This window comes from Erpetoichthys calabaricus, chromosome 17 (assembly GCF_900747795.2).
Source record: "Erpetoichthys calabaricus chromosome 17, fErpCal1.3, whole genome shotgun sequence".
Lineage (NCBI taxonomy): Eukaryota > Metazoa > Chordata > Cladistia > Polypteriformes > Polypteridae > Erpetoichthys > Erpetoichthys calabaricus.
In genome coordinates, this window is record NC_041410.2 from 54,848,049 (window position 1) to 54,862,534 (window position 14,486).

The following is a 14,486-nucleotide window of genomic DNA, read 5'->3' on the forward strand; positions in this document are numbered from 1 at the left end:
GTCATGGACAGTACATCGCATCAAAAAGAGCAAGATTAAGCAAAACGTTTTACATAGTTGGGCTTAAAGTTTGTGAATCTAAAACTGGATACATTTGGAATTCGGTTCTGTACACAGGGAAAGGGACAAGGTTTGATCCGAAATACAATAAGTATGGCGTCAGCAGTGCCAACTTTGATAGATGCTCTCCTGAATCAAGGTTACTGTGTAACCGTGGACAATATTTTATACTTCTCCAGAGCTATTTGACATCTTGCTTCAAAGAAAGACTGATGCATATGGAACAGTGCATTCCAACCGTCGTGGCATGCCTAAAGACTTTGGCAGAGCTAAATTACAGCAAGGTGAGCTAGTAGCTTGGCAAAAGGATAAAGTGCTTGCACTGAAATGGAACGACAAGAAAGATGTTTGTCTTCTTGGCACTGTATTAATGCAGCTACAGTCAGTGCACAGGCAAAAGGCAACAAGCAGGTTACGAAGCCTTGTGCTATAGTCAACTACAACAGCATGATGGGTGGCATAGATCATGCGAATCATGAATAGACTTTCCATCCTATTATGAGGAGACAACAAAACAAATACAACCAAAATATATTTCATCATCTAGTGGACCAGTGAATATGAAATGCATTTGTCTTTTACAAACAAAAAGCTGGCAAAACTGTATCTCATGCAAACTTTACATGCCAGCTTGTATAACAAATCATTGCCGCACGTCCACTATTCACATTACTGCTAAAGAGACGCAGTCGACCCAGCACATTGCGGATCAATCCAGAGGGTCTTATTGGTAGACATTTTATTGATTATATACCTCCAACAGAAAAAAAAAACGGAATCCAACTTGTACCTGTGCAGTGTGCTGTTCAAAAACTGATGAATCAGGATAGAAAATCCGAAAAGAAACAAGCTATTATTGTCCTGACTGTGACGTTGGATTGTGTCTTTCACCGTGCTTTAAGATTTACCACACAAGGGACTTATTTTGAGATATATACTGTTTTGGCATCATTAGTAGTATTATTATTACTGTTATTATTGTTCATTTCATAATATTAATTTTATTCATCATTACTATTATTATTTGTATCATTATTATATTTTTGAGATTTAATAAAAATGTAATTTTTCATGCCAAAGAAATATGCAACGCTTTTTACATGTTTTTTGGAATAAAATGAAACACTAAGGAGGTTAAAACAGCAATATTGCTGCTATTATAGATGATATAAGTAATACAGAATGACCCTGGAGGTCGCAATTTTTTGATTTGTAAATGCAGATTTTTAATATATTCAATTTGTAAAGCATATTTAATATCTAATTTAACACATCAAAGACATCTTCCTCATCACAAAACATTTGTGATTAACATTCCCAAATAGACTACTCATATTCCCTGCAAAGTTCATCTAGGGAAAAATAAACCTAATATGGTTTTCTACTAAATGTGCAAAAATAAATATATCCATAATTCAAATTTTTTCACACTCAAAGTTACAAAAATAGTTACATTTTAATGACAATTACTACCTTACTGGTATATATTGCTAGATTATTTTCCAATACAAACTATAAAAGACCCTTTTTTATTTATTTATTTATTTTTTTTACGTTTTTGTGTTTACTGCAGCCCCAGAGGGACATCTCTCCAGGCTGTCACCACTCACATTTGAAAGCTCTGTGGGGTCCAGTTGACTCTCCAATTTCAATGTTTCAGCTGGAGCTTGGTCTGTAACAAATGCAACAGGAGCCGTCTCTACCTTTTGCCATATTGAAGGACAGACATCATCTGTGTGAATTTCTGGAGTCACTGCAGAAGGCTTCTGTGGCATGAATTGCAAGGGCAGTTTGCCAGACTTGGCTGAATCCTCGAGATTGTCTGTGAACTAATGAAATACAATACATAATTAACCAAGATTTTTGTAGTTTACAGTCCCTAAAAATTAATGCTAAAAATAAATGTATGTGATTTAAAACAAGGATCAAGGGCAATCATATAAAGAAAAATGATTAGCATGGATTGAAAATAATCATAAATACGACATGTACCAGAATATTTAAATGTAACACCAGTGATTGTATTAATACTATACATTCAATTCTTCAACCTACACTTTTTTTAGTACAGGTGATCATAAATATACTGCCACTGACATGTGGGACTTAATGTCTCCCAACACATTCATCCTTATTGTCTTTGTATGGAAGCAGGCATCATTCTTGCATTAGCCATATTCCAACTAGTTTTGTGCTCTGTGCTGTGCTTTTTGCTTGCTGTTTTTCAGCTAACTAGATCTATATTATCTATATCCAGATACTATACATTTACTTATAATTAAGATTTAAATAACTAACTTTGCTAAACTCCCACAGATACATTACAATATTTTCATAGCTGCATTGCATATAATGAATCAATACTCATTTCCATGTCACATAATTTCTATAGAAAATATTAACCCCTGGTCTTTCCAGATTGAATGTCAGGGCCCATTTGTGCCAGCACTGCAACAATAAATTTCAAATTAGAGCACTTGGTGCTCAGCTTGAAGATGTTAAGCAAATATTCACAAATTGCATTGAAATAGTTGAACAACTGGCATCTACCGCTGATGAAAAGGCAACGGCTGCAAATTCTGAATGCAAAGTGCTTGGAGGCAGACTAACTGCACTGGAAGATGGATACAGAAGAAATAATATGAGAAACAAAGGTCTCCCTGAAAACCGTGAAAGTCTAAACCCAGTGAAATTCAAAGCTGAAATATTCTCTAAAATAATTGGAGAGGACTTTAATATCAGACACAGAGATATCAGCAGCTTACTTAATATATGGATCGAATGCTTCAAAACCTAAAATCTTCATTGTACATTTAGACAAATTGTAATCTAAATTAAATTTGATGTCACTTTCAGACTGAAACAAGAGATTATATTTGAAAATAACCATCGCATTTTACAGCATTAAACAGTTCTTACGGAAAGCCAAAATCAGATACAGCCTCTTGCATCCTGCTAAATCAAGAGTGGATATTCAAGGCAAGTTCTACATTTTTAGGGACTCTTTAACCTCATATTCTTGGTTTATTGCATCAGGATTGTACTATCATATGTTATCTGCTTCTCCACGGGTACTATTTAACGTCATTCCCTGGGTTTATTATTTTGGGACTGCTTAAGATTATATTCCAGGTTTATAGTATCTGGACTGTATTGCCAATAGATGTCTCTACTTTAATCCTTCTACACCAGTGTTTCCCAAACTCAGTCCCAGGAACCTCCTGTGGCCTGATAACACTGAGCTCATTTAATTAGCTGGTATTTTTTTTTCTCTTATTCTATGTTCAGAAAAGCATAGCAGCATGATTTTTACATTTATAAGACATTTAAAAATATTGTTGCTTTTGCTATAGATTTAACACTAGAATTACCAGAGTCTACGAAAAAACTCGTAAATCCGGCCTTTGTCCAGAAATGGCTCCATAAGCTTTATGACCACAGACTCGGAAAGTCTTTCTCCCGTGGGACGACTGGGATCTTTTCCTAAATAAGGAGTGGCATTGCACATGTACTTTGTCTCCAAATCTGCCGCAATCCAAAAAGGCAGAACCGTAACAACAGACAACTTCTTCACGTCACTTTCGCTGGCTAATAGACTGCTGCACCGCAATACAACTCTGCTTGGCACCATGAATAAAGTGCGACGGGAACTTCCACCTGCAGCTAAAGTCAGTTCAGTACACGAACAATTCTACACGCTGGTGTTGAGATCTCCCAGTGCCATGCTGACAGTGTATGTGCCCAAAAAGATGAAGTCTGTCTGCATTCTCAGCACAATGCACCATGATGTGGAGATTGGGCAAGATAAAAAAAAAAAAACCAAACACGGTCACAGACTACAACCACATGAAGGTATGCTAATGAAAAAAATATTAGTGTGACGAAGTATTCTGGTGCTATTCTGGTGATAAAATGATTTCTTCAAAATGTCACATATATTTGTCTTTCTTTTTTCCCCAGCGTGGCGTTGACATCATGGACCAGAAGGCGCGTGCTTATTCAGTGCGAACAGGAACACGCAGGTGGCCGGTTGCTGTGTTCTACAACATCCTTGACCTAGCAGCGATGAACGCACACGTACTGTATAAGGCATGCACGGGGTCCGCTGAGAAAAGAAGAGTGTTCATGGCTGACCTTGCAGAGGAACTTCGTCGTCGCTTCTTACAGGAAAAGGCGATGGAAAAAGAAAAGATGATACAGCATCAACAAACTTCCGTTCTAAGACCTCAGCTTCCCCCAGGGAAGAAAGTACAGTGTCAGGTGCTCATTCACTGTAATAGGAACCATAGCACAGAGAGGTGTGTACACTGCAACAAGTACACATGTCGTAAATGTAGGAATGGCGGACCTTGGGTGTGTGGGAACTGTTAATATTTGAATGTGATGATTTTATATAGCACGGATCGGAAATCAGCAGTTCTTAACATTGCACCACGCAAGCTGTTGTATCAACCACCAACTGTAACTTGCTTTCTTTATTCTTCGGTTATAGTCTTGAATAAAAGTGCACTTTTATTTATGTGAAACCAGCTGTGTCAGATGGGGTTGTATGGATTGATTCTGAATGCGACTGCAAGAATGAAAAGTGAATTAAAAAAAAAAAAAAAAAAAAAAAAAGCTAACCTTTACCAGTATCATAAGTTACACCGGCTGTTACAGACTGAAATCAAATTTATGTTGTTATTCTAAAATTGTAAGAATAAGAGCAGTTCATTTCTCGAAGTGGAGCCGTGCGGGATCGAACTCGCCACCCTCTGATTCGCAGTTAGGAGCTGATACCATTACGCCATCGCGGCGGTTGTAGTAAGGCTGTCAATGCGGCATGCTAACGCGGCTTTTTTTTTTTTATATTTCTGAATGAAAGCGCACGTGTTCTCTTATTTGTACCTTTTGTGAAAGTGTTTCTTTGATATATGGACTTCAGGCTTCATACGTTATATAGTTTATGCCTACATTTTGTCATTTACTATTAGAATATGAAAAACGTTTCTGTTTTAAAAATGTGTTTGAACAGCCTACTATAGAAATGGAACACACATGAAATGCGTGTATTCTAAATAACGCTAGAATTATTTCCACTCTAAAACTCCACTTCAATCCCAGGTAATCAAATCAAGGCAAGGCTTGAGCTAGGAGAAGTTCATTCTAAGTCGGTGGGGGGATGGAATAGCTGGCTGCTAGTAGCTTTTGTTTATCAGCACATTTAGATGACAAAGGACTCTGGCGGAGAGGTGCAAACGGATTTAAGACGCGATTTAAGGTGGGACGGATTTACGAGTTTTTTCGTAGGCTCTGGTAATTCTAGTGTTAAATGCTTAACTCTCTTTTGTTGATTTCATTATACTTTGCCCTTTCTCTGTGCAGTTTTTCCGCATTCGTTGCATCTTAATAATGACAATTAAAAACAAGCAGAGCAGACACCCAGGCAAGCAACACTGAATAATCAAAGGCTGCAACTACATTAGAGTCAGACCCACTAATTAGTAAATGATGGATTAATTAAATAATTAGAAAACCTTGAAAAGTAGAATGAATATCAAGATGAAAATACTGTTAAAAAGAAAAAAAATACATTATTCCTATATAACTGCTTGGTACATTTTAATATTTTTTTTTTTTTTTTCAGCAAACTTAGTTTTCTAATTTCTATATTGTTCCCTAAACACAGAACTTGGGAAATATCAGTTCACTTAATTAGTCCAGAAGTTCAATTAAAAACCGAAGCTGGTTAGAACAAAAACCTGCAGCCACAGAGGGTCCCCAGGACCGAGTTTGGGAAACACTGTTCTACACCATTGCTGGGGAGCTTGCTTTGTCTCTAGGTATGTCAGAGGACTTGGACTTCATGAAGTGTGGTCTAGCCTCACGTGGGGAGACAAAATTGGGTGGAGAAAGAGTGTAAGCTATTTCTAATGTATCCTTTCCTCCCTCCATTGTAAGTGTGAACACAACAACAACAATAGGCTTCACAGAAATAACTCCTGGCAAAATTGGAAATTAAGGTTAAAGCTATCTTATGTAATAATGTACTGCCTTAGTTTAAGACTACAAAATGTCAACAAAAGTTCAGAATCCATGTCTCTATGTCCAAACAGTGAGAATGTCAAAGGTCTCAATCATGAATTAATGAGAAAGAAAGTATTCTCTCACCCAACAGGTCTAAATCTATCTATCTAAATGCCAAGATATTATTTTTAAAGGAGACCCACTTATTAAGCAAGGATCAGTTTTGGTTGCAAAGAGATTGGACTAGCCAAATATTCCACTCTAGCTATACAGTATAAAGAAAGCGAGTGGTGTGGGAATTTTAATACGTAGAACAATTTCATTTATAGTACCAGATATAGTATCTGATTCTGAAGAGCGATATGTGATCGTTATGGGTAATTTATTTAATTGCAAAGTGATTTTGATAAATATCTACACACACAATGTAGAAGATGGAGACTTCATTCAAAATGTATTTACATCCATTCCTAATGTGAACATTCATTAAAATATAATGGCCGGAGACTTTTACTGTGTTTTAAATCCAGCCACAGGAGCAATAACATTTAACACTGCAAAAACAATTCCACAGTTTGTAATTGATCATAACTTATCAGACCCTTGGAGATTTCTAAATCCAAACTCAAGAGCATTCTTCTCACCAGTATGTTATTGGTTCTAAAGAATTGATTATTTCTTTATAGAAAACAATTTTTTTGCCCGTGATCAAATCTTTTAAGAATGACGCTATTGTTGCCGTCTCCAACCACACCCCTCTGATCATAGAGCTCAAATCATTATGCCTCATATACTAATCTCAAAGCTGGCGTCTTATCTACTTTTATTCTCGCATGAGAACTGTACAGAATTTATATCCAAGCAAATTGATTTATATACATATATATACAGTATATATATATATATATACAGTATATATATATATATATATACACACAGTATATATATATATATATATATACACAGTATATATATATATATATATATATATATATATATATACACACAGTATATATATATATATATATATATATATATATATATACACAGTATATATATATATATATATATATATATATATATATATATATATATATATATGTATATACACAGTATATATATATATATATATATATATATATATATATATATATATATATATATATATATATATATATATATATATATATATATATATATATATATATATACACAGTATATATATATATATATATATATATGTATATACACAGTATATATATCATATAAACACTGTCAGAGGTCTCTGCAAAAATACTCTGGGAAACTCTGAAGGCATTTTTAAGAGAACAGATTATTTCATATCTCTCCCACAAAAATAAATCTGAAACCAAGAAGGCATCACAGTTAATCAGTGAAATTACCAGAATAGATTAAAAACACAGCAGGTCTCCAAATGAGGCATGTTATAGGAAAAGACAAACTTTGCATTCAGAACTCACCTTCTTGACAACAAAAGAAATGGAACAAGTCATTTTTAAACTACAACATCATTACTATGAACATGGAGAGAAGGATAATAAGATCTTAGCTGAACAAATCCACAAGCAGGAAGCTTGCGAAGCAATATCGGTAATTACCAATACAGACAGAAACAAAACTATTAACCATAAAAATATAATGCACACATTTAGAGACTATTATAAGTCCTTATATTCTACTCAATTTAAAGAAGACACAATCTAATGCATTTTTCCATGCATTACAAATACCACAGCTAGATACTCATAATGCAGAGGAAATGGATAAACCTGTGGCACTCTCAGAATTAATAGATGCTATAAATTCACTTCAGAGAGGAAAAGAAGCAGGCCCTGATGGCTACCCTGCCACATTTTATAAAAAAAAAAAGCATTCAATCAAGTTAGCTCCCTTTAATTGGCATCATTTACAGAAGCCAGAAACAATAAAATTCTACCTCAAACGTTTAACCAAGCATTAATCACTGTCTTTCCTAAGAAAAATAAGGACTTATTACAATATGCATCATATTGACCAATCTCACTTCTAAATAATGATGTAAAGATAATCTCCAAAGTTCTACCTAGAGGAATTGAGAAAGTGCTTCCTTCAGTAATATCATAAGACCAAACCGGATTTATTAAAGGCAGACATTTAGCTTTAAATCTCCGATGCCTGTTTAATGTAATATATTCACCTACAAAGTCCAACATCCAGGTAATCTTATTATCTTTGGATACAGAAAAAGCATTCGATATGGTTGAATGGGACTACCTTTTCACTACATTGCACAAATTTAGGTTTGGCCTGAACTTATGTGCATGGATAAGACTACTGTATACCAGTCCAGAAGTTTCAGTTTGTACTAACAACATTATTTCAGACTACTTCAAACTAGAATGTGGTATTAGTTAAAGATGCCCCCTGTCACCACTGCTATTTGCAATTTCCATTGAGGCATTTGCAGTTCACTTTCAAAATGCTTCTGAGATAAAGGAGATTACCAGAGAAGGACTTGAATTGAAAATATCACTATATGCAGATAATATGGTACTATATATATCACAAAATACAGTGCTTGTGGCACTAGTATATTTTCAAAACATATCTGGACTCAAGGAGCTTGGTCCGCATTGCCGGTAATAAGTCGGACTTGTTTCCTGTTGAGGTTGGACTCCGCCAGGGTTGCCCTTTGTCACCAATTCTGTTCATAAGTTATATGTACAGAATTTCTAGGCGCAGCCAAGGAGGGGAAGGGGTCTTGTTCGGTGACCTCAGAATCTCCTCTCTGCTATTTGCGGATGACGTGGTTCTGTTGGCTTCATCGGACAGTGACCTTCTGCTCTCACTGGATCAGTTCGCAGCCGAGTGCGAAGCAGCAGGGATGAGAGTCAGCACCTCTAAATCCGAGGCCATGGTTCTCAGCCGGAAAAGGGTGGAATGCTCTCTCCGGGTTGGGAGCACAGTACTGCCTCAAGTGGAGGAGTTCAAGTATCTCGGGGTCTTGTTCATGAGTAAGGGAAGAATGGAGCGGGAGGTTGACAGACGGATCGGTGCGACATCCGCAGTAATGCGGGCTCTGTAACGATCTGTCGTGGTGAAGAGAGAGCTAAGCCAAAAGGCGAGACTGTCGATTTACCAGTCGATCTACGTTCCTACCCTCACCTATGGCCACGAACTTTGGGTAGTGACCAAAAGAGCAAGATCGCGGATACAAGCGGCTGAAATGAGTTTTCTCCGCAGGGTGGCTAGACTTTCCTTTAGAGATAGGGTGAGGAGTTCAGTTATCCTAGAGAGATATCGGAGTAGAGTCGCTGCTCCTCCGCATTGAGAGGAGTCAGTTGAGGTGGTTCGGGCATCTGGTTAGGATGCCCCCTGGACGCCTCCCTGGGGGGGGGGTGTTCCGGGCATGCCCCACTGGGAGAAGGCCACAGGGCAGACCCAGGACACGCTGGAGGGATTATATCTCCCAGCTGGCTCTGGAACGCCTCGGGGTCCTCCCAGAGGAGCTGGAGGAGGTGGCCGGGGAGAGGGAGGTCTGGGCTTCCCTGCTTAGGCTGCTGCCCCTGCGTCCCGACCTCGGATAAGCGGTGGATAATGGATGGATGGATGGATGGATGGATCTGGACTCAAAATTAATTTGAATAAAAGTATGCTTTTTACAGTGAACTCTCTAGCACTCAACATTACATTGGACATCTTCCCTTTTATCATCACAGATAAGTTTAAATACATAGAGGTAAACATTACAAGTAAACATAAGGCTATTTTTCAACAAAATTATGCTCTCGGCATGTAAAAACTTAACAAGATGTGCATAGATGGTCTGCCCTCCATCTTACTTTAGCAGGGAGAATCAAAACTGTCAAGATGAATATCAATCCTAAACTTCTTTTTCAAAGCATCCCCATATACATTAACTAATCATATTTTAAGAAATTAGATTAAATCATAACCTAATTTATTTGGAATTCAAAACATCCACACATCCAAAGGGCAATTCTAAAATGACCTAAAGCAGAAGGTGGTATGGCTCTACCTAACTTTCAGTTTTATTACTGGGAGGCAAATATACAAGCTATAAAAACCTGGACATTGACAGAAACAGATGAACACACACAGACTTAGTCTGCAATAAAAATAAAAACCTGCAGTACTTCTTTATATTCCTTGCTTTGTGCCCAAGTAAATACAAGCTATCGTCAATATACTAACAACCCAATTGTCCTTCATTCACTCAGAATATGGAACCAATGTAGGAAGCACTTTAAGACAGAGAAGCTTTTATCTGTGGTAACCCTACATGATTACCACCTTTTTCCACCCTCTCAAACTTGCACAGTTTTTAATGTTTGGAAAATGTACGGGATTAAATCACTTAGAGATTTGTACATAAATAATGCCTTTGCATCCTACAAACAATTACACTCCAAATTTAGCTTGCCATCAACACAATTTTTCCACTATTTCAAAATTACAAACTTTCCTAAACAAATTCTGCCCAATTTTCTTCACCTCCCAGCTACTTCTATTCGGGAAGAAATATTGATCAGTCTTGAGGACTCGGACAATATTTCTATAATCTATAAAAAATTTTTAATGTTCCTTCCTTTCAAAGATCCTAGAGTACAGTGGGAAAAGGATTTCTTAACATTTCATCAAAGGAGTAGAAAGCAGCCATGCCCAGAATTCACTAGCTCCATATGTGCAAAACATACAATTATTCAACTTAAAATCTTTTATCAAGAGCACATCTGTCTCACTTAAAATTATCTAAAATGTTTCCAGGGCAGGATCCAACCTATGAACACTGCAATCAAGCTCCAGCCTCATTGGGCCACATATTTTGAGCATGCACCAAATTAACATCATTCTGAACCAAAATCTTTAAATGCCTATAGGACAGCTTTGGTGACACAATCACACTAACCCATTTACAGCTGTGCTTGTTATAGTCCCACAGGGGTTGAAAGTGGAGAAGGATAAACAAACTGTAATTACCTTTACTTCACTATTAGTATGTAGACATATCCTGCCCAACTGGAAGAATCTAAACCCCCCTCTTTTAAATCAGTGGGAAACTGATGTAATATACTATTTGAAATTGGGGGAAAAAAACAAATTCTCACTTAAAGGATCTGTTCAAATTTTTTTTAAAACATGTTATTGATTAGATCCTGTCATTTTAGAATTAGCTTTTATATTGGGGAAAAGGATTCTCTTCCCTCTTTTCTACTCTTAAAGTTTTACTCTGGCTGTTGGCCTTCTTCTCTTTCTCTTTGGTGGGGGCTGAACTGAATTTAGTTTGTTAAGTTTGACTTGTTTGTATGGAATGTTGCTTGCTTTTAATAAATTCAGCAAAGTTTAAAAACAGGACTAACCTAACATGTGCAGACTCTTAAGACTCTCATACAGAAGTCGAGCTTCACTCTGTCTCAGTCCATAGCATTGATTGATCAACCTACCTTGTATGTTCCTTTGAATTTCCATAAATATAAAATTTTAAGGTGTCATACACTTCACACCACTCTATCATATCTTAGAAAGCTAATACAACTGCCACAGCAATGTCACTTCTTACCCTAACGTACACACTTACAGATTACTCATGTATCTAGATATATGTGGGCCTCAGAAATTCATTTAGAGCAAGCAGATGGGACTGGTAGTTGCATAATTGAGAAGAGTATCCAATTTACAAAGATCGGATGCTGGAGGACAACTAAGCCATGTTAAGCAAGCTAAGGTCAATATACTGACAGGCCAAAACAAGCAAAAAAAGCAACAAAAGGAGGAAGCAATAACATCAAGATCAACTGGAAAAAAGGGGAGAATGAAGAAAAAAAAAAAAGGTCAAACAATAAAGAAAGCAGACCTGATTGTCCTTCATATTGCATGATGTGTTCATACAGTATTATTACTGTCCTTCTGCTGGGTACTTAAGGGGTATGATGCTTTACTCCAACACTGAAAAGACCTGCATATAACACTGATTGGAATTTGGCCCAGTATTTATGACCTTACCCTTTAACAGTCTGAACGTCACTATTTAGTGCTTCTTTCCTTGCACCCACTGCTAGACGGAATAAGCCTGAACTTCACATTACTATGAAGTGAAATTAAAAAAAAAAAAAAAAAAAAAAAACTACATTCAGAAAACAAATTAAAAATTAAATATAGTAACAGTATGCTCTGTAGTTAAAACTAGCAATTGAATGTGTAGTGATTTATAAAGAAATCAATTTGACACTCAGGTTGCTGTCCTCCGTAAACAAACCAAAATATCACTCAGTTGGAATGGTGTAAAAGGGTTTCAAACTGGTGTGATTACTTTTATATCTGCAACCAAAGTCTAATATCCCACATACAGATTTGCATAGGCATGAAAATCCCATTCTTAAACCTCCTGCAGCAGCTGAAGCCCATGCCTTAAACTACCAAAGCTCACTGATGCACCTTCTCAAAACCACCTGCCCTTGCTGAATTTTCAACATCTTTCTCATTACACAAAAGATGTAAAAATAGTTTTATATTTCTTCTTTAATGTTTATTCTTTAAAAGATGGATTTACATATATTCGTTAATGCTCATTTATTAAATAATTTCCTGAACCCACAAGCCAATTTAGAATCACTATTCAACTCAACTTGTATTGAGATGAAATAAAGGAAGAAACCCAAGTACCTGGAGCCTCATGTATAAAACGTGCTTATGCTCGGAATTGAGTGTAAGCCATTTCTTGCGTAAAAGTCAGGATGTATAAAACATTAACATGGCGTGCAAACTGGTTTAATGTTACAGCAAATTTCTACCATCTGTTAAGTCCAATGTACTACAACTTTCTATAGTGTTGCCATTTTTACTACTTTCACCAGCAGGGCAATGAAGTGGACAGAACATTTTTTTTCATTGTACATTTCAATGATGCAGTAGTCACATTTTGTTGCTTTTGAACTAATTATATCACAATTAACCGACCAATTTTCTGTCAATACAGATGTATTCAATATTGGCAATAAGGCCTAAGGCATATGCTTAATGTTAATTAACTTAGTGTTTTTATCTATAAAAATCGGGAGTGTACTCCCCTTGACTTTCTTGTATACTGAGATAAAGGAAAAGGTCATCAGAACCACTTCCAGTTGCACAATATTTCTCAAATATCATATCTTTGTTCCTCATCATAACTAATTGATAATATCAATACACAATCATTTATCTCTATTTATAATCAAACTTTATATTAAAATTATATTTTTGCACTTAGGGAGGTTGAAAATGCTGGTGGAATTTTTTCATAATTACATATGCATTACCTAGATTACGTGTAAAGTACAAAGAGTCACCTAAAAATATAGAAAAAGTGTTAGTATTATATAATATTTGTTGCAATAAATTGCTATAGGTAAAAACTGCATTTAGCTACATTTAATTATGACAATGATGGCGGAAAAAAAAAAATCATAAAATTAAATGTATTACCAGGAACACAACAGGGATGTAGCAGCTTACTGTTCCCATTACGTCTTTATATTTAGATGGCATGTTCAATGTTTACATATTATTGTTAAACTGATGATGTTTAATTAAAATAAAATTAATAATAGTTACTGAAATAATATGTATAATATTGAATACAGTTTTTAATACTGTGTACACATTTATATTTCCATGATACAAAAAATTTGGATGGTTGTTTAAATAAAACACTCCTTCCGGTTGAGTAATTTGTACAGCTGAGAATACAGAAATGTTATTGTTTGATTTTTGCAATACAGAGTTTTTATATGTTAAATTGCACATTTCTATACCAAATGAAAGAGGGACAAAGAGGACCACAAATTAAATAATAAACTCTTATAACAAAAAAAAAAATAAAAATAAACATTTTCTCTAAACAGTGTCTACCCATTCTATAAAAAAACTGCAACAAGAGTACCCATTTAATACAAGGATTATTTTCTAGGCAGGAAGTCTAGCAGTCCACCAAAAAGCACAATCATGCACATACTGTACCCATAAATCCAGTGTTGGCTGCTGACCTGACAAAATAACTGTGACTTGAACTCAAGGAAGGATGCCAATAAAAGATAATGCAAATTGCACACAACAATCAAACCAGTGTCATAAGACTCTGCAGGTAATACAATGACAAAATAACCCTTACTCCCCATTTTCAAATAATGCATTATAATTTAGGAGAAGGCTGCCAGCTAGATCAAGAACACTAAGCTGGAGAAAAAATGACCTTTCATGCAGTGATAACAAATCCATAACAAATTAATACATTAAACATTACAAGGTAATTTATTATACATATCAAAACAGGTTTAAAATGACATGATTAAAACAACATGCAGCATTAAACTTGCTTTATATCCTCCTTCTCAGGGGTGGGGTTTGATTTGTCATCAATTTTG

At 35.8% G+C, this 14,486-nt stretch overlaps 1 protein-coding gene across 1 annotated transcript in view; it reads right to left on the minus strand.

Annotated features, from left to right (window-relative positions):
• Positions 1-14,486, minus strand: part of scaper (S-phase cyclin A-associated protein in the ER) — a 720,649-nt gene that overhangs the window by 530,755 nt on the left and 175,408 nt on the right. The window contains 1 exon segment of the mRNA XM_051920308.1: positions 1,671-1,889. Within this exon segment, the coding sequence (XP_051776268.1) occupies positions 1,671-1,889 (219 nt within the window).